The sequence below is a fragment of the Lepidochelys kempii genome, chromosome 11 (assembly GCF_965140285.1).
Source record: "Lepidochelys kempii isolate rLepKem1 chromosome 11, rLepKem1.hap1, whole genome shotgun sequence".
Classification (NCBI taxonomy): Eukaryota; Metazoa; Chordata; order Testudines; family Cheloniidae; genus Lepidochelys; species Lepidochelys kempii.
Window position 1 is genome coordinate 58,955,877 of NC_136390.1, and position 18,974 is coordinate 58,974,850.

General features: G+C 42.3%; 2 protein-coding genes across 3 annotated transcripts in view; both read left to right on the forward strand.

Annotated features, from left to right (window-relative positions):
- The window catches only part of LOC140895790 (aldehyde oxidase 1), a 76,310-nt gene extending 65,226 nt beyond the window's left edge, over positions 1-11,084 (forward strand). For both annotated transcript variants that reach the window (XM_073306342.2, XM_073306341.2), the window contains 6 exons: positions 1,312-1,364; positions 2,477-2,591; positions 3,273-3,338; positions 4,207-4,395; positions 6,425-6,592; positions 7,863-11,084. In XM_073306342.2, the coding sequence (XP_073162443.1) occupies positions 1,312-1,364; positions 2,477-2,591; positions 3,273-3,338; positions 4,207-4,395; positions 6,425-6,592; positions 7,863-7,913 (642 nt within the window). In that variant the 3' untranslated portion in view covers positions 7,914-11,084. The remainder of the gene's footprint in view (positions 1-1,311; positions 1,365-2,476; positions 2,592-3,272; positions 3,339-4,206; positions 4,396-6,424; positions 6,593-7,862) is intronic.
- A 2,469-nt stretch (positions 11,085-13,553) lies between these two features.
- The window catches only part of LOC140895791 (aldehyde oxidase 2), a 99,598-nt gene continuing 94,177 nt past the window's right edge, over positions 13,554-18,974 (forward strand). The window contains exons 1-2 of the mRNA XM_073306345.2: positions 13,554-13,626; positions 16,062-16,119. Of these exons, the coding sequence (XP_073162446.1) occupies positions 13,573-13,626; positions 16,062-16,119 (112 nt within the window). The 5' untranslated portion in view covers positions 13,554-13,572. The remainder of the gene's footprint in view (positions 13,627-16,061; positions 16,120-18,974) is intronic.

Genomic DNA, 18,974 nt, shown 5'->3' on the forward strand with positions numbered 1-18,974 from the left:
TCTAAGTATAACTGACACCTACATATGTGAGGAGTAAATCAGTTTGTCCTGACTAATGCTATTCTAGTGATTGTCAAATTAATTTAATTTAGATTATCAGGAATGACTGACATCAAAAGATAATGCTGACCCATGCAGAGAAGAAGCTGCTTTACCTCTTGTAAAGTTGATTAGTTTCAAAAACATATTTGACATGTAAATTAAGCAAATCTGATATGAGAATTGCTGAGAGGGAGTAAATCTAGAAGCTCACCCTCGCTGCTGGAATCACTTGCATAACTGCACTTCAGAGCATTTTTATTTTTTTCTGAAAAGTGGTGGTTGGTTTTTTTGTTAACTGGCAACTTGGGTTTTTGTTTGTTTTTTTTTCCCTCTGTGTCTTATCAACCAGATCTGCTCAGTTTACAAATAAACACTTTTCTTACTATCAGCACTGCAAACTCAACCTGTAATGTGAAAGTCAAGCTGGATCCTTTCTGGCTGCCATGTGGCCAACAGTAAAGATTCTGCAAGCAGAGCTGTGAGAACAAGTCTGATGCTTATGTGTGAACCAAATCAAATCCAGTTCACTCTTCCAAAGCTGTGTTGGCTCTGCAGCATTAAAACCCCAGTTCAGCAGAGCATTTAAGCATGTGTATAAATCTAGCCCTATTCAGAAAACCCTATAAGCACATGCTTAAATTTAAACAGACTTAAGCCCCATTGAAGTCAATAGGATTCAACCATGTGCCTAAAGTTAAGCACATGTTTAAGTGCTTGGCTGACTCAGGATGAACTGTTGAATGAGGGCCTAACTGCTATGTCAAAGATATTTTTAGTCAGTAATATCAGGAATTATGGCTGAATTAAAAACAAGGAGAAGCTCTGTTTGGCAAAGTGCCATTTTTACTTATTCACCTTTCATAGTTGATCCACATATTAAAGCTCAAACTTGATTCAAGTATCTGGGAGCTGCACATGTCTGACTCCCCTTAATGTTGACTGAACTTCTGTGAGCTCCCCAGGAGGAAAGTGTTCCTGGACATGTGAGCAGGATTTTACAGCTGCTGTATTTACATGTATGTTTGCCTGCTGGGGCTTGAGTTAGAACTAGAATCATGGTTTGCAGTTTTCAGAGAACTTACTCAGCATTTGCCTAGTCTCCCAGAGCAAAAAAAAAAAATGGAGCTGGTGGCAGAGAGAATCCTCAGATATTACCAAAGCGCTCTTCAGTTCTGTAGCATTTTCTTGCAGTTTGATTTTTAAATAAATAGGTGTATGTTTAACTCCTTCCCAGGTGATAAGTTTGCCAATAATTGTTGTACTCTACAGGTTAAAGAAGCATTTGAACAGAGCATTAATCTTTCAGCTACAGGGTACTTCAGGTAACAGATATTTTTGGTCCCTTTACTTAAGTTTAAGTAAAGCTGAGGCACACCTCAGCAATATGATGAAAGTGTGAATTTAATAAGTAACTCATGAAGATAGTTAATAGCTCAAAGTGGGCCTGGATAGACTGGACTTGACAGGCATTTTTGATTTTTTTTTAGCTCATATTCTCATGTAATCAACAGATCTGCTTCTTAGAGGAATGCTATAATTTGGGCAGCTGCACATCATGCCCATGAAATGAGGTGTCCAGCTACTGCTGCAAGGAGCAGTAGGTGCCCCAGAGGAAGTGTAGCACTCCTTCTCTAATACTCACTCATTTACCCAACCACCGTACTCACATCATGGATCTCACAACCTGCTGAGCTCAGTTGAGGATGTGAGCCAGATGTATGTATTGTGTGCACCTCCCTACCAGTGCAGGATTACTCCCTATTGTACCTTTCCTATTGCTGGGTTGGTTTCTTTGGGTATAGTTTTAAGTGTGCCAAACAAGAAGGCTTCCACCACTTACCTTGAGAAACTATCCCACACTCTCGTAGAACTCATGGTGAAGGTTTCTCTGATGTTCAACTAATCTCTTCCCTTTGCTAATTCCATTCCATTTCACCTAGTTATTGCCTGCTTAGACCCTCCTAAATAATTCTTCTCCCTTCTTAGGCTAACACTTCTATTTTGAAGACCATCATCTTGCTCCTTGCTTAGCTAAGATCTGCATTTTTAGCTCTTTACATCTTTCCTTGTAAATTAATCTTTCCTATGCTCTGACCATTTTATTTCTCTTTTCTACTTCACTCATTTGTCATAGGCTATGTAATTGTTACTGTAAACTTGTCTTTTATACATGATTTACATTACAATCTCTGTCAGAAATCTGCTGGGATTTGGTTGCTTATCAGAATTTTTAGATTGGAGCAGTTTATCATATTTTTGGCCAGAATTTAATTGACTTTAATGGAGCTAAACCAGCAGGGTATCTGTCCCAGTATTTTGGGTTTAATTTCACATAGTTTTGAACTCTTATTTGCTCTGTCACTTTATTGTTGTAACACAAAGATTAATAAAATCGACTAAAAGCCATGCTTCCCATGGACTGTGTTTCCCCCAGAGGCTATGAGGCTAACATGGATTGGGAGAAAGGGGAAGGCCATCCATTTAAGTATTTTATTTTCGGAGCTGCTTGTTCGGAGGTTGAAATTGACTGTCTTACAGGCGATCACAAGGTAACTAGTGAATGTCACTAAAGCTCATAAATAGTACAGTGAGGTTCCACCAGAACTTCCCATTTTGCCTGATGTCCCAACAATCATATAACTTGTGCATTGGTAAATCACCTGGCTTTGTACTAACGTACATGTACCAATTGATGTAAATAACTAGCAATTACAGTTAGAGCAGAATGTATTTAGTTACTTGTGCACTTTTTTCAATCTTATTTTTGCTAGATTTGTGAAAATATTATAATAGACAGTGTTGCAGGCAGTATTTGCCTTTTCTCTTGGTGCCTGCAGTCTGCCAAATTGTTTTGTAGCTCTGTATTAAATTTCTAATCTCCTGACCAGCCAGTTGCCCCACCTGGCCTAGTCTCCTGACATTTTAAGGGCCCACTCCAGCAACACGTCCCACCGGACATAGTGTGTATTCCTGTGAGAAGTCCCACTGGAAGCATTAAATACAGTGAGTTAAAGCCTGCAGTCCTTGTACTGGCTAAACTCCTACTAAGGTTAATGAGTGTTATTACTGTGCAGCCCTTCCTCCAGTAAAAGGTCAGTTTTGTATGTTCTGAAAGAGATTCTATACAAACATGTCTTGTCCCACTGGATTAAGCCTCTGACCTGTAGCACTTCCTCATCCATCCACCTGTATATCTGTCCCCACAATGTATGTTTGTGTTTTGTTGGTAGAACATCCGAACAAACATTGTTATGGATACTGGATGCAGCATAAATCCAGCTGTGGATATAGGACAGGTATGTGCCAAGAATTTCTTCTTCTTTTCACGTTGTGCTAGTTGCTGTTGTGTTAACGAGTGTCCATTCATTCATCTACCATTAACCTCTTATCAGCCCATGTTATAGATGATGATAAATCCTGATTCCAATGGAGTCAATAGCAAAACTCCCATTGACTTCAGTGGGTCCAGGATTTTACCTAGTGTCCCCTTGCGGTACTGCCCACCTGCACCACTGTGCTCATCACCGGTATAGTTTCACACAGCTGGGCTAGACCCAAGTCTCCAAGCTCTCCTCCACTTTATGACCAGGCCCCCTTCCTCATAGCATGTGAATGCTTCTCCCCACTGTACCCCCTGATCCATTGCTTCAGCCCCTCTGATTGGCATTTCTTCGTGTGGCAGTGTCCACACTATGAGCTCAGAGTGTGAATCCCAGCTTGTGTACACACCTTCACACTAGCTCAATGACAGCACAAGTGTATATAGTAGCGTAGCTGTGGTCACACAGGTAGCAGCAGCACCTCTTAGCCGTGCCAAGTAGAAACCTGCCTGAACCCGCCCTGTGGGTACATACTCAGTGTCGCCACTGCTGCTACCTGTGCTATACTCCTGTTTATACTTGTGCTAGCGCGCCTCGAGATTGTGTGCATGTGTGTACACACAATCTACAAATCACACCCCTATCTTCTCATGTAGATGTAGACTGGACTTAGGCAGTGCAGGTGGAGAGAGCTTTCTGCTTCCCAGCAGCTCCAAAGGAAAGCCCTGAAACCCAACAGTCTAATAGGAAGGAGAATGCTGTCCAGAGAGTGTAATTATTGTCAATGTTATATACATTTTACAGCATAAGAAAAGATAAAGTGCTTATAATTTCTCACTCTCAGATTGAAGGTGCCTTTGTTCAAGGCATTGGACTTTATACAATGGAGGAGTTAAAATACTCCCCAGAAGGCGTCTTGTACACTCGGGGCCCGGATCAGTATAAAATCCCTGCAATCTGTGACATCCCAGAACAGTTCAGTGTTTCCTTGCTGTCATCCTCACAAAATCCTTATGCCATCTACTCATCCAAGGTAAGCAAGTGAAACCTGGGGCTTGATTTCTCTATCACCTATGCTAGAGTAAATCAGGAGTAATTCCATTGAAGTCAAAGAAGGTATGCGGGTATAAAACCCCTGTAAGTGAAAGGAGACTCAGGTTTCTGTGTTACATTTTAAACAGATCTCCACATCATTGCAGCTTCTACCGTATTTGTAAATAACACAATCTGGGATATTTTTACTCTTCCATCCTGGCTGCCTATTGATGATTTTTAGAGTTTAACAAGCGGACTAGGAACTTCTAGTATAAATATCCTCACAGATTCAAGCTAAATTTAAAGCCATGACTTTAGAGTGTAGTAACAGTCTGAAACATAAGAGAAAGTGACTAAAATTAGACACAATATTACTAGTTAGTTCAGTTAGTCAGTATAGGCTCCTTAGCTACCTTTTTTTGCTAGCAATAAATACACTGACTTACACCAGCTGAGGATCAGTTTACACCAGCTAGGGGCCTAGCCCTTGAATATACACAAGCAATAACACTAAGCAAGATGTAGGGGATACTGCCCAATTCAAGTGTATTGAGCATCATGTCTTCAGTTGCCTAGGCCATTAGGGATGTAATGTAGTCAATCAAATAAAAGCTTCAGAATAAAAAAAGACATTTAAAGCAGAAGGATATTGTAGAACAATAGTTCCTTCTAAAAATTATTTTCAAATAATCCCAATGAAATATTTTGAAAAATGATCATTTGAAAGAAAATTCCAGATCAAAATGAAATTACCCAGGGTGGAGTTGATCTAAAGAGCGGCTTTTAGCACCAGGCTTCAAAGTGAGCGTACAAAATCTGTTTATCCCACTTCATGCATACAACTCGTAGAGCTAATTTTAAAACTATCATTCGTGAATAAAACATGCTTACTTTTCAGGGAAAGGTATCACAAGCATTTTTCAATCCTGAAGTCTGGTTGTCCATTTCTTATAGAGGTGGGCTAAAGCTGCAAAATGCCGATCCAGACCAGTGTTTTAGGAGTGTTTTGGAGCTTGAGCTTTAGAAAGGCTGGTTAGAGATACAATAATGGCCAGCTGAGAAATCCAGATCTCAGTCCTGATGAAGATGCCCAAACTCCCAGCATTTAGGAGCATCTAGATCTAGGGACTGGATTTGACCTGTGATAGAAATAAGGCCAACTGTGAAACTTGCATCTGGATCAGATTGAGGAGGGCATTCAGCACTGTTCACATGTGGGGTTTGGTCTCAGCTCTAGTTTGTTAATAGGATATGAATCCCTGGAGATTATTCATTTCAGTTTTATCTGCCAACATTTTTTTACCAAATTGATTTTCTTTTCAGTTTGAAATCCTGCACAGGTGAGAAATCAAGTGTCCTAAAATTTATAGCTGGCATTTGAAACCCACCCTTGCAGATATCTGCAGTCAGCCAGCAGCTGAAAACCTGCATTGTAAACCCAGTTCTGGGGAATCTGGGCTTATGGACTCAGGTTTTCCAAGCCGCACACTTGCGCATCCACACTGCATTGTAAACCTGGGTTTACAGTTGCTGGACCCGGGTCTCACAGCCACGCCAACATGTCCATACAGCACTATGCAGGCATTCTGACTTGGATCTGCAGCTTCAGCTCTGTCCTACTGCAAAATAAAAGGGCTTGGATCTGAGTCTCAGTGGGACTCGGACTCTGACACCCCCCCCACCACCACCACCACCACACACACACCACCATTAGGGTCCTAGGGCCTGGGTCCTGAATACTTGCTAACCTGAATCCTACAGATTTGTGGGTGGGTGGTTGGGGGAGTTGGGCTCAAACCCAAGTCTGAGCCCAGGTTTCCAGTGCACTGTAGACGTACACAGTATGCTCTGATCCTGCTTCCATTGAATCAGTGGAAAACTTTCATTCTCCCCCATGGTAGAGGATCAGGCCCTATGTAAATCAGTAGTTTGTAAAAGGTTTTCACCATCTCAAATATTAATAAGACACTTCCTCTTTTAATTAGTTCATAAAGTAAATGTATGTGTCTGCCTTTGTTCCCTGTCAGGGGATGGGCGAGGCAGGGCTGTTCCTGGGATGTTCTGTGTTCTTTGCTATCTGGGATGCAGTGGCCGCTGTACGGAAGGAAAGAGGATTAACCAGGACCTTCACACTGAACAGCCCCCTGACTCCTGAGCGGATTCGAATGGCCTGTGCCGATCAGTTTACTGAGATGGTAATGAGGCTTTTCTTTTGGAACACGCCTTTGTAGCTGCAGCCTGTTTCTTTTGGTATTGAAGGCCCATATTTTTGTAGTTTTAAACAGTGTTTACACCTGGATATGGTGTATACACAGCAGAACTCCTCAGTTCAGACTTTTTAATGATTCTTGAATTAAAATGTCTATCAACAGACCCAGCCCATGCCAGCCATTCCAGTCTATGGCATTCAGGGTTTGCCTTTTTAATAATTCAAATTTCTCTTTTTCTCAGTTCCTCCTGCCCACACCCTCCCATCTGCAGTACGCGCTCATCTCTGCCTGCTCCTCTGTCCTTGCTGCTTGCTTTTTGTTTCCTCACACTCACACCTCTGTCTGGTTTTTGAGTCCCTCCATTCCTGGAACAGCCTCTCTTTTCCTCTGCACCAAGAGCCTACTCCAGTGCTCTTTGGAGTCAGTGGAAAGACTCCCATTGATTCACTTCAATGGGTGTTGACTTAGTCCCCAAGTGACCTCACTCTCTCTTCAAATGCTCACCCTTTCCAGTTGGTTTCCATCACTTACTTACACTATGGCACTAGCAACTCATGCTCTCCTGCCCCAATATGAAATATAAAATAAAGAAAATCAATCTACTCGGAGCTAACAAAGATCCAAAGGAAAGACCAATCACATGATTCCATTGTCATTGCAACTCTCCTTCCTCCTGTTTTCCCCCCCCATTGTCTGCTATCATTATACCCACCCCCACCATTGTCTAATTTAAATCATAAGCTCTTTGAGGCAGAATCCTTGACATCTACATTACTGTGAAATGCCATGCACATCTGTGCTACTATTGGAAATACTAGTGGGCCAGATTTTCTCCATGTGGAAGATGGAGACTGAGTTCCCACTCATCGTTCTTGCCTAGTATTTCCCTAAGCAGTGGCAGGGCACCAGAATTGCAGGGCAGATCAGCCCCCAGATTTGTCAGTCTACTAATGTCCATGAACATCTCAGGAGCTTTGCCATAGGTGAGGGCCAATTGACACAGACCCTATTCTTCCATGCTGCTTTGGGACCTACCAGCACCACTTGTATGGGTTTGCCTGCCTTCTGTAGAATGCCCTACCCAGTAGACCTTGTTTGATCCATAATTAATGGAAGCTGTAGAAGATCTAGTAGGGGCCACCTGTGAGAGGCACTGAAATATGCAGAGTAGTTTTTATGAATAGCTGTAGTGACTTCTTTCTAAGTGAATACCATTAACAGAATCACTTCTTTCCCCTCTTATTCATTCTCCTAGAGTGCGAAAGATGAACCGGAGTCCTTCGTTCCTTGGGCCATCTCCATATGAATGGCAAACAGAACCGTGCACAAAGCCTGAATGAACTCAGTGGTACTGATTTGTTTGAGGGTGGGGACTCATTTAATCAACAAACATATTTTAATTCAAAATCTACCCTCCGGCAACTGAATAATGAGCATTACTGCTTCAGCCCATTCTCACACCTGAATTTTCAGCATATATTTAGTTGCACTACTACATTTTACTTCTAGAAACCTCTAAATAGATTGAAAGAGGTTTATGCAATAAGATCCAGCTACCTAAACATTTTCTCTGATCATCTTAAATTGCCACTAGGGAGGAATTAACGATCACGTTAACAATGGTGCAAAATCCAGACTTTTTTTTTCCCTTAGGATTTTTCAGAACAATGGAATTCAAATTTATCTCTAAATAACATAGCTAGGCTCACTGAGGTAATGAGATGCAAGAGCCTGTGCTGTGTTGAGCTAAGAGTGCATTGGGGATGGGATGCTAGGGTTGAGTGAACCAAAAATAAGTGCACTAATATTCCTGAGAGATCCGTTTGCATCCCAATATTCAGCTTCGGGTCAGCGTCTTAAAGACATTTAAGCTTTACAAAAGTGCCTATGTAGATTAGATGCCTAAATCATATTAAAATCAATGGGAGTTAGGCACCTCACCTGCTTAGAGTTTGAAAATCCCACTAGGCACCGATCTGCATCTTTAGGCACCTACAGATGTTTAAAAAGCTGGCCCTTGCTGACTTCTTATGGTTCTATAAATGCCGTATATTAATAGTTTATGTAAAACAAATATTTTTCTTATGATCATTCTTGTGCCCATGAAAATTAAAATAAGCGGCAGATGGGGCTCCCATAAGAGGCCAGATAAAATGGCATATCACTGTTCACTCCCATTCTGTCATTATTTGATACTTTGAGGCCTGATCCTTTAGTCACAAGTCATCCTTAGTCCTGTAAGTAGCCCCGTTGTTAGTAATAACTGTGCACAGAAACATAAATTGAACCTAAAGAGTGCAAGTAGCTTTCCCATTTTAAAGCATGTCTTGACAAATGGCACTAAGCCAGATATTTGGAGGAGTACCCATCACTGATCCAGAGACCCCCAACTAAAATGTAGCTGTGGGAGAAGGGAGCTATAATGATGTGTCAAGGTAGTTTCAGTAAAACACTTTAACAATCCAATACAGTATTTGATTTCTGAGAGGCTTCAAATAAGATGCTAATTTAGGCTTCAATTCTGCAATAAGATCGCCATGCATGGATCCCATGGCAGGATCAGACCTAAGTGGTCACAATAATTACCTTTTGATCACAAACTTGATGCAGCAATGTGTGATTTCATACACAAAAGCTGCTCTGTGTTGGTGCTAACACCTGTGTGCTAAAAACAACTGGGAGGAGACAAGCATCTAATTCTTCTTTGATACCGATGCAACTCCACTGATGTTGCATTGGTATAACTGAAGCCATTAGGGTGATTGTAAAAGAGAAGAATTTGGCCCAAGAAATCTTAATGGTGACTTTGCTACGGTTTCCCTTGGAGACCCTTTTATTTTATCATGATTTGATCCAAAGCCCATTGAACCTATGGAACAACTTCCATTGACTTCACTGGGCTTTGGATTGTCTCTGGAAAGTAGTTCAGAACAATGCCATTGTGCACAACAGCTCAGGATGATATTGGAACAATCAGAATGCAGGTGAGGATAGCTCTTTAATTGCTGATACTCTTTTAATCTCAGCAGGGAAGATGGATATAAAGTAAGATTAGAAGATGTTTCACAAAGATTATCAATTTTCTGGGTGTGGTGATTAGAACTGCACCCAGAGAAGCACAAGTTTGACGAGATTGGAAAGAAAAAAGCTTTACTGTGCTTTCATGTATTAGCTGCTAAACAAGGTATATTCTATGGGCTAACATATATTCTTACATTCTCAGGCAAGACCAGCAAATAACACTGATTACTGAAGTTAATAAATATACTATGGGAGGACATGACCACAAAATCCCTGCCAGATTTTGGCACCCATCCCCAAGGTTGAAGAGATCTAGAATTTTGGCTTTGCACTTTCTAGGGCCTTGAAGTTGAGATGCAGATTCTGAACATTCCAAGGTTTGGGGCTTCAGTTTGGGATCTATCTCTAATATACAATATTTACTGTATTGTGCAGGTGAGTCATTAGTTGCCAGATGTCCTGGTTTCATCTGGATAATCATGGTTGATTCTTTTGGGAGAATGGAAGGAGGGAGTAATTTAAATGTTTGCTTGGCAGCTTCCATATGCTGTACTCCAATAATTCTTTACCATGTGGTACTAATAACCAAAGACTGCACCTCCAGTCTCTCAGTGAGTTTTCTTTACTATGTCCTACACCTTGCTAAAGAGCAGATTGCCCCTGAGCCATCTACTTTGCTCAGGTTTTTGTTTCACACACCCATGCTGATTATTGCACCATCATTTCTTCTCCAGTTGCCACCCAAAGTATTTCCTCCTCCTTTTGTCAGATATCATGCCTGTGACTGAAGTCAGGCTCATAGCTTAATAATTTTAGCACTTGCAGTTAGACTAGGATTTTTGAATTCTGTTTTTATATGAAGTTTCTATATCCTGTATGAGAGCATCACTGCTTCCTTTGCTGCCCTTTATTGATATTCACTTGGCTTTTATATATCCTGTGAAACTTCAGTAAAACAGATTAATCATAAATGCAATGCCATCTTCTTTCTGCTACAAAAGATTCTAGTCTTGGCTCATTCTGTGGGCTCTGACACCAGGCTGCAGGCCCCCATCAGCAGAAGGGAGTTCACAGTAGCAGATGCTACTCACTGTAGCAGGAGCCCGAAGCCAGCTGGCAAATCCCAGAAAGCCAGGTAGGGATGTGGCCAGAGCACCTGTGAGAAGCACTGAACAGTTCATCTTCTGAGCAGCCTCAATCAGCAGAGTTCCTGCAAAGAGCCCAGGCAGAGTTTAAATCTGCACGCGTGCGCACACCTGCCCCCCCGGCAGAACCCTTCACAGAGGGCAGTGCTGACACTGGTACGGATGTCCCTGCAAATGCAGGAATGTGCTGTTTGATTTCCTGGGCTGAATCATGTCCTAGAACTGCATTATCCTTCCTCCAGGGCTGGATCACCTTGTCTGATTTTTAGTACTTGGTAAACATTATTAATAAAGGTTCCATCCAGCTTCAATACAGATGTACATTTTTTTTTTTGGTTGTCTGAGTGTCAAAGTCTGCACATGCTACTATAACATGTTTTTCTTTTGACTGAAACCTCTCTGGCCCCTCCCATATTGTCAACAGGCCAGGCTGTAATTGAGAAGAACTACTGGAAGCCAGAACAAGTGGAGATTAATCACACTGACAGGTGATACATTGGTAATATAGGATGTCATGAAACATACTATCTGCAGAACTAGTATGGGGAAGAAAACTCAACTTGTTGGGGTTTTTCTTGCTTTGTTTATTTTTTAATACTGCTGAAAGGTAAATAGACTTCAGGCCAATTGCAGTAACTCTTTTCGTGCCTTGGCCCAGAGTAACCTGGCAGGTGTGAGGCCTGTGCAGATAGGTGTCCCCATCGGAAAAAACAATTGTCATTAATGACCCATTGTAGATCCCACTGAAGGGAGAGACTCCTGGTGGGAGCTAGGTTGGGCCCTAAGTGATGCCCTTGTTAGTAGTCTCAGTGTGCATTCCCCTGTGCAGGCTCTAGGCTTCAGATTCCAGGGCTGTCAACTAGCAGATTTTTGTATAGCTTCTGTAGCCATAGGAGCTAGGTGCTTATTTTTCACAGTTAAATAGCTGTGCATCACACATCACCGTCCCACAGTGGGCATTGTTACCGCTGTGACCCACCATCTTGTGTCATGAAATAACAGTAATCAATATCAGATCAAAAGTAAGCACTGTGCAGCATGCACTGAAGTTTGTTAGACTTGGGATCAGCAGATCATCAAGAGGAGTGATTTCCAGAGGTGGGAACCTTCAAGGGGGGCAGCCCTAGTGACCCTCTGAGGTACTTATCCCCAGGAACAAACAGCAATCATCAGCTATCTAATTTTACCTGCCATGAGAGGGAAATCTCTCAACCAGAGATTGCCCAGAATTTTAAGGACTGTGACCAACGCTAAACAAACCAATAGCCATTAACTCCAGACAGCAAAGCAGCCTGGTAAAAAATGACCCACTGAAGAAGTTGCTATTTGGCACTTTCTCTTGTACACCCCCATTCCCCACATACATACTGTCACAGATACCACAGCTGTGCCTAGATGCTAACATTGATATTTATTTGGGGATCTGGGAGCTAAAATGTGAATATGAAGAGTGGCTGCCTAGAAGCATTTTCCTTCCCAAATATGGGGAAAGTGATGAGAGATTTGAGCATGCTTAGCACCTTGCAAGCCTGGGCTGGTACATTTAAAAGGTAAATAAATTAAGATGGATACATCTATGTTGCATTTTAATCAATGTGACATACAAAAATGGATCATTCACTGCTTTTGAAAATCAACTGCAAATTCCCTTGGGATCACTTTTTAATAAGTAATTAACTTTGTGCATCAACTGCAGTGCAACAAGGCAGAACCCAAACATCTGCTCTGCAAACTGTGGTCTTATATCTTGGGTGGATCAAAATATGAGATGGGTTACATCAGTATATATCCAGATCAAGCCACCTGAGAGGAGTGTTTGCCCTAGTATCTCCTTCTAGACCAGCGGTTCTCCACCAGAGGTCCACAGCCCCTCAAGGGGCCACAAGCCAGTTTCAGGGAGTGGCAGGGCCCCATGGCTGAAGCCTGGCGCCCCAGTGCCCCCACAGGGCTGAAGCCTGGCACCCCAATGCTCCCCACAGGACTAAAGCCTTGAGCCTAGTGCCCCCATGGGGCTGAAACCCAGCACCCCAAGTTCAGGCACCTTCATGGGGCAGAAACCAGGAGTTGAACTGGCTGAAGCCCTCTCGCAGGGCTGAAACTAGGAGTGGAACTGCAGGGCTGAAGCCAGGCACCCTGTTGCTCCTGTGGGACTAAATCCCTGAGCCCCAGCCCTGTGGGATGGAAGCCTGAGCCCCCTTTCCTCCCCTTCTCAGAGCCTCAGCACCCTGCAGGGCAGAAGCCCCAAGTCCCCAGCCCCACAGGGCTAAAGCCCCGAGTCTTTCCCCCCACCCACAGTGGCTGAAGCCAGAAGCCCAGAGCGTGTTCCTCCTTGCCCCTGCTGGGCCCTGGAGTTTTTATAGCATATTGGGGGGCCTCAGAAAGAAAAAAGTTGAGAACCCCTGTTCTAGACCATATAGGTGCTTAGTTTAGTGCTTCCCATTTGCAAAATTCCTGGGATTGTCTAGGAAAAATAACGTATGTCTTGTGGCTCTTCATCTTACAGTATGGTTCACGCAGGGAAGACAAGTATGTGCATTGTTTCTGAAGGCACAGGTCTCCACATTCTTCCTAAATCACCTTGGTACATGACAGATAAGGCGGGGAAAAGGACCTAATTGGTTCATTTTAGCCTACACTCCACCTTGGCTCCTCCTCACCCATCCAGGTTAATGCCTTTATGTCTGTGGGGCACCGAACAAAGTTTAGTTGGGTGTTGAAATTACACTTGTGTCCATTGATTTCTTGCTGGTGTTTAACATCTTCCTCTTTAATTTTCAAGCTGCGCTTTTATGCCACATAATGGCTTGCGCCACAGAGTCAGATGCACTCGTATTTTTTGTGAATGGCAGGAAGGTAAGACTTTTGGTGTTTTGTTTTTGGAGGGAGGTGCTTTAATGTTTCTGGGAGAATGATGCACTAGGGGAGCACAGCTCATTTGTGGGGCGAGCCAGAGAAAATGTATTAACTTTGAACATCCCTTGTTACCCGGGATCTTCCTATAGCATTTCAGATATTACAAACTGGGATTTATCTCTGCTGCTGTCTTTACTCTCTGATAAATGGCAGTAGCCATAAACTGGGACAGTAGACCTCTTTGTTGTTTTGTTTCTGGACTAAGAGTTTCAAAACTATCTAAGGAATTTGCATGCTCAATTTCCCCTTAAAATGAATGACTGTTGAGTTTCCAAATCTAGGTGGAGCTGCAAATCTCAATTCTACAGTAATTAGTAACACAAAGAGATTCATTTGGAGAAATATTTTCTATCTACCTAGATGTACTGAGAATATTAGGTAGCACCAGTTACCTGTTATTTCACTGAACTGTTATAATTAATGTAGCAATTAACTAAAGCTATCAAGATCAGTAACTTGCTGCATTTGGAGAAAATAAGGCAATAGCAAGAGGATCCCCTGCTATTACTGTAATTTTTTTTAAAAATGCAGTCAGAGGAAATAGACTCTTTACTCGCCTCTGTACTCAGCCGTGAGTGCCAGCGGAAACCTAATACTTCATTTTTACAGGCATTTGTTTTCTCACCTTTTCTTTTCGCCCCCGAGTTATGTCATTAAAAGTTCCTTTTTATAAATGCCTCCATCCAAAAATAGATGCTGGCCTGAACTGGAAAAACTTCATTCTTTCTTTAAAATGTTGTCTGTGTTTTCTTTGAGAACAATTTGTCCAGAGAATGCTTTTATGAAGATGTCCTTTCCTCCTCCCCCCCCCCCCCCCCCGTCCCTGTTTCAGGCCAAAAAAAGAGGAAATTTTTGCTTTTTGTTTTTATCTGCTATCTGTATACTATATGATTGTAAAAGTATACTTCAGAAAGGCTATGTAGGCCATGTTCTAGTGTCTTACCCTATAACTATCCCGCTTTATGCTGGTTCAATAGCAAAATTTGCCCTTTTTGGTTTGTCTACGCTGCATTGTAAACCCAGGTTTGTGGGACCCAGGCTGGTGAACTTTGTGTTTCCAAGCCCATGCGTGAGTGTCCACACTGCATTGTAAACCTGGGCTTACAATTGCTAGAGCTGGGTGTCCATGCCAGTGTGTTCATACTGCACTGCACAGACCTTCTGACTCAGGTTTGTGGCTTGAGCTCTATTCACATTGTAAAATGTCAGGGCTTGGACCCAAGTCACAGCAGGACTCGTGCTCTGACCCACCGCCCCCTCCCCCAACCCCCAGCAAGGTCCTAGTAGCCGGTTCGTGAGAGCCTGCTGATCTGAATGCTTTGTGCACGGGCAGAAATGGGTGTTGAGCCCAAACCTGAGTCAGAGCCTGGCCTTAGTGTGCAGTGTAGCTTTATCTTTTGTATCCAGTCTTATTTCCTCTTCATAAAAAGGGAAAGTATTCCACCTGTGCATGGTCATTAAAAGCTGAAAGCCCAAGAAATCCTTCCCCTCTGAAATACCAGCTGCTCCATACCACGGTAAAGTTGAGATTTTGTCGTGATGCCTTTAAATGCCCCAGGACAAGCTAGTCATTCTCCAGTGAGTCCCATGTTGCCTCCCACCCATCCATCATTCCGTACTTGGTTCTCATTAGTACTAGGTTTCCAGCATGATGGGGCATGTCATTGCAGTGGCCACATCCTTCAGACAGACCTGTTGCTCAGCTAATGGAGCCCCTGAAAATCAAAAATGAAATTTATTAAACTTAAAACAGGTTGGTTTAACAGGTCCCCTTCCTGCTCTCCATGTATTGAGAATTTCCTCCATCTTCCTGCTGCAGCGTCTCTGAGGAGGAATGGAAGGAGGAGGAAGCTTGGCCTCGTTACAGTACCTCTATGGAGTGAGGAGAGCAAAAGAGCCCCAAACTGTGTCCTTTACCTGCACAACTCTATGGCTTTGAAAATATGGGCCCTGATTCTGTTCTCACCCCCATTTTCTTTACACAATTGTACCTCTTTTGACTGAAGTGGAGCTACTCCTGATTTACACTGGTATAATCAATTGCAGGATCAGGCTCAAGGGTTCTTGTCTTCATGTGCCCTTTCACAAGCCTCTGTTACTGCTCACCTTCACCTCACTGTGAACCTTCTAGTGCTCCTGGAACATAGTTATTTTTATTACTTCTTTAGCTGTCAATACAAGACTGAGTTTGCTGTTGTCAAATACATTCACATGTCTACAGATTATGATCAAATGAAAGGAACATGCCATAACACAAACATTAATATTAATATTAATACCCAGTCAAAGCATTTCAGAAAGGCCAGGTAATCCCAATGGGAAAATTGCAATACATCTCAATAATGTATAATCTCTTATTTCACTTCCTACTGCAGATAATAGAGCAAAATGCAGACCCTGAAAAATTGCTGCTGTTTTACCTGAGAAAGGGACGTATCCTTTTGGGGTGGGGGTTGCCTTTGAATGGTATAATCCTACAATAGACTAACATTCCCTTTCTTCCCCATCCCCTCCCAAGTTAAAGGGGGTGTTTTGGAGCTCAAGGCAGCCAGAAAGCAATGTGGAAAACAGCCAACTGATCTTGCATTTATTTCTGGCAAGGCAATGGGCTACATGTGCAATATTTGAGCTAATTATATGCAGAGAAGGTTTCTTCTTAGTACATACAAGCATTTCTATAGAACTTAATGTATTCATTAGCAAAAACAATCAAAATTCTTCATTACAGCTCCAAAAACCTGTAAAAAAAAATCCTTTCAAAATGTCATTAATTAATAACAATATAATAGTTAAGGAAAGTAACAAGGAGCTACTACAATGTCAAGCAATTCAGTTAGGCCCTGATCCACCAAGACTTTCACATGTGCTTATTTTTATGTCAATGGGACTACTCATAGAGCCAGATCCTCCACTGAAGTCAGTGGAGTTCTGGCAATTTATGCCAGCTGTTTATTGGCCCCAGGGTGCGTAAAATGAATCAGATGCCTTTGTAGATCAGAGCCTTAAACTGTAGATGGTAGAAAGAGAGTGAAATGACACTAAAGGCTTCTGAGAAATAGCTCATTAGCCTGCAGTTGTGGGAGCAAATGACAGCAGACGAAGGGCATGAGGTAATCATTTTTTATCTTTTCACTGGCATGTTCCCAATCATTTACAATTTCAATATTAATATATTTCATATACTTCTTGTTCAGCCAATCGGTAAGACAAACAAGTTTGTTTACATTTATGGGAGATAATGCTGCCTGCTTCTTATTTACAGTGTCACCTGAAAGTGAGAACAGGCATTCGCATAGCGCTGTTGCAAGATATTTATGTGCCAGATATGCTAAACATTCATATGCCCCTTCATACTTTGACCACCATTCCAGAGGACATGCTTCCATGCTGAATGTAAATGGGTATTCTGTTAGTGTTTAACAGTGTGATTAAAACTGCAATTAATCATGACTATATTTTTTAATTTTGCGGTTATTGTTTTGTGATCTGGTGATTATTATTTTTAATTGATAGCCCTAGTGTTTTCCCTTTGTAAGAACTTATGTCTATCATTATAAGGCAAGTTTTCTAATCCTTTATCATTCTTGTGGCTCTTCTCAACCCTCTCCAAGTTATCAACATCATCCTTGAATTGTGAGAACCATAACTGGACACAGTATTCCAGCAACGGTTGCACCGTGCCAAATACAGAGGTGAAATAACCTCTCTACTCCTACTCAAGATTCACCTGTTCATTCATAACAGGATCAGATTAGCCCTTTTGGCCACTGTATTGCACTAGGAGCTCATGTTCAGCTGATTATCCATCACCACCACCAAATCTTTTTCAGTGCTTCCCAGAATAGTTCCCCATCCTGCAAGTATGGTCTGCATTCTTCGATTATAGGTCACGTGCTAGTTACAAGTGGGAATATGAAAGTGGATGAGAATTAACCTGAGCCTAGAGGGATCTAAAAAGTTGACAAATGCAGATGGAAGATGCAGTCTAACACATCTGAGCCAAGTGAGTCCAACACACACACACAGACTGGAAGACAAAGTTGGTAATCAGTAACTCTGAAAGAGCTAGGAATGAGAGGAGACTAGCCAATTATATAAAATTTTGCGGAGTGGTGTGGCACCAAAAGAAAGTGGTCAGTGCAATTTGAGGCTGCAGATATGGAGGCCTTGTATCAAGGAACAAAGTGGTGAGGGGCCTTGTGTACAGAGCTCTGGTGACTACCCCTGGAATATTGGGTTCAGTGCTGGGTACCATATTGACAGAAAGATACTGACAATTTACAAACAAAAACAAAAAAAGGCAACAAAAACACATAGAGGTCTGGTGGGATTGATTTAAGAGATGTTAAAGAGGGAAAATACATATCATTTTTCCAAGCAATAACAGGATTACCATGTGCAAGAATCTGAAGGATATTATAGACAGGACTGGTAGTGCCACTTATTATTATTAAGGTTGCCCAATACTTCCCATTATTAGACCCAGTTTTTAGTTGCTTATAACTTAGCCAAATTTTAACCATTTGGGCTGAAATTTTCCATATCAGAAGTCTGCCTCAGGCAGAACTTTATGTAAAATTTCAGCCAAAATGGGCCTGCCATTTCTGAGAATGAGTCTAGAGAAGAATACATTGGTTTGCCCATGTTAAAAAATTCTTGCAGCCGTTTCTTTGAGAAGTTCTAGTGCCCCCATGCTTTGGAGCCAGAACTTGAAATTTGATCAGAGGATGGCCTTTGCATCAGAGATGTCTTTTGCCATTCTTGCAAAATTCCACCCAAATTTGGCTAATACATAAGCATTTGAAAATTTGCAGTTTGCATTTGCTCTGTAGAGACTTCTTAGATTTTAGCATTTAAATTTCCCAAACGTTGCATCCACGCTGAGCATGTTCCAGTCGGGACCTCAGAAGGACTTTCCCTACAACTCAACTCTGGGCTGCTGTAGGCTGCGCCAGGTCTGCATCTGGGCACTTGGATGAGAGCAGGGAACCCATCTCTCCTGTTCTTTAAATGGCTGCCCTCCTTCCCTTGGCATGGAGGAAGAAACTGCTCAGTTTGAATGCTGAAGGGTCAGGTGTCAGCACTGTACAGGGAGTAGACTGGGACAAGAAACCTGAGGGGAGGGTACAGATGTAAACTGGGACTGGAGAGTGGAAGAGGGGAGAGGGAAACTGGGAGTTAGGATGACAGGGAGACTGGCAATGACTAGAAAAGGACACTGAGACTGGGATGAGGAGCAGTGGGGGGAGACTGCAACTGGCTGAGCAAAGAGACTGGGTGTGGGAGCC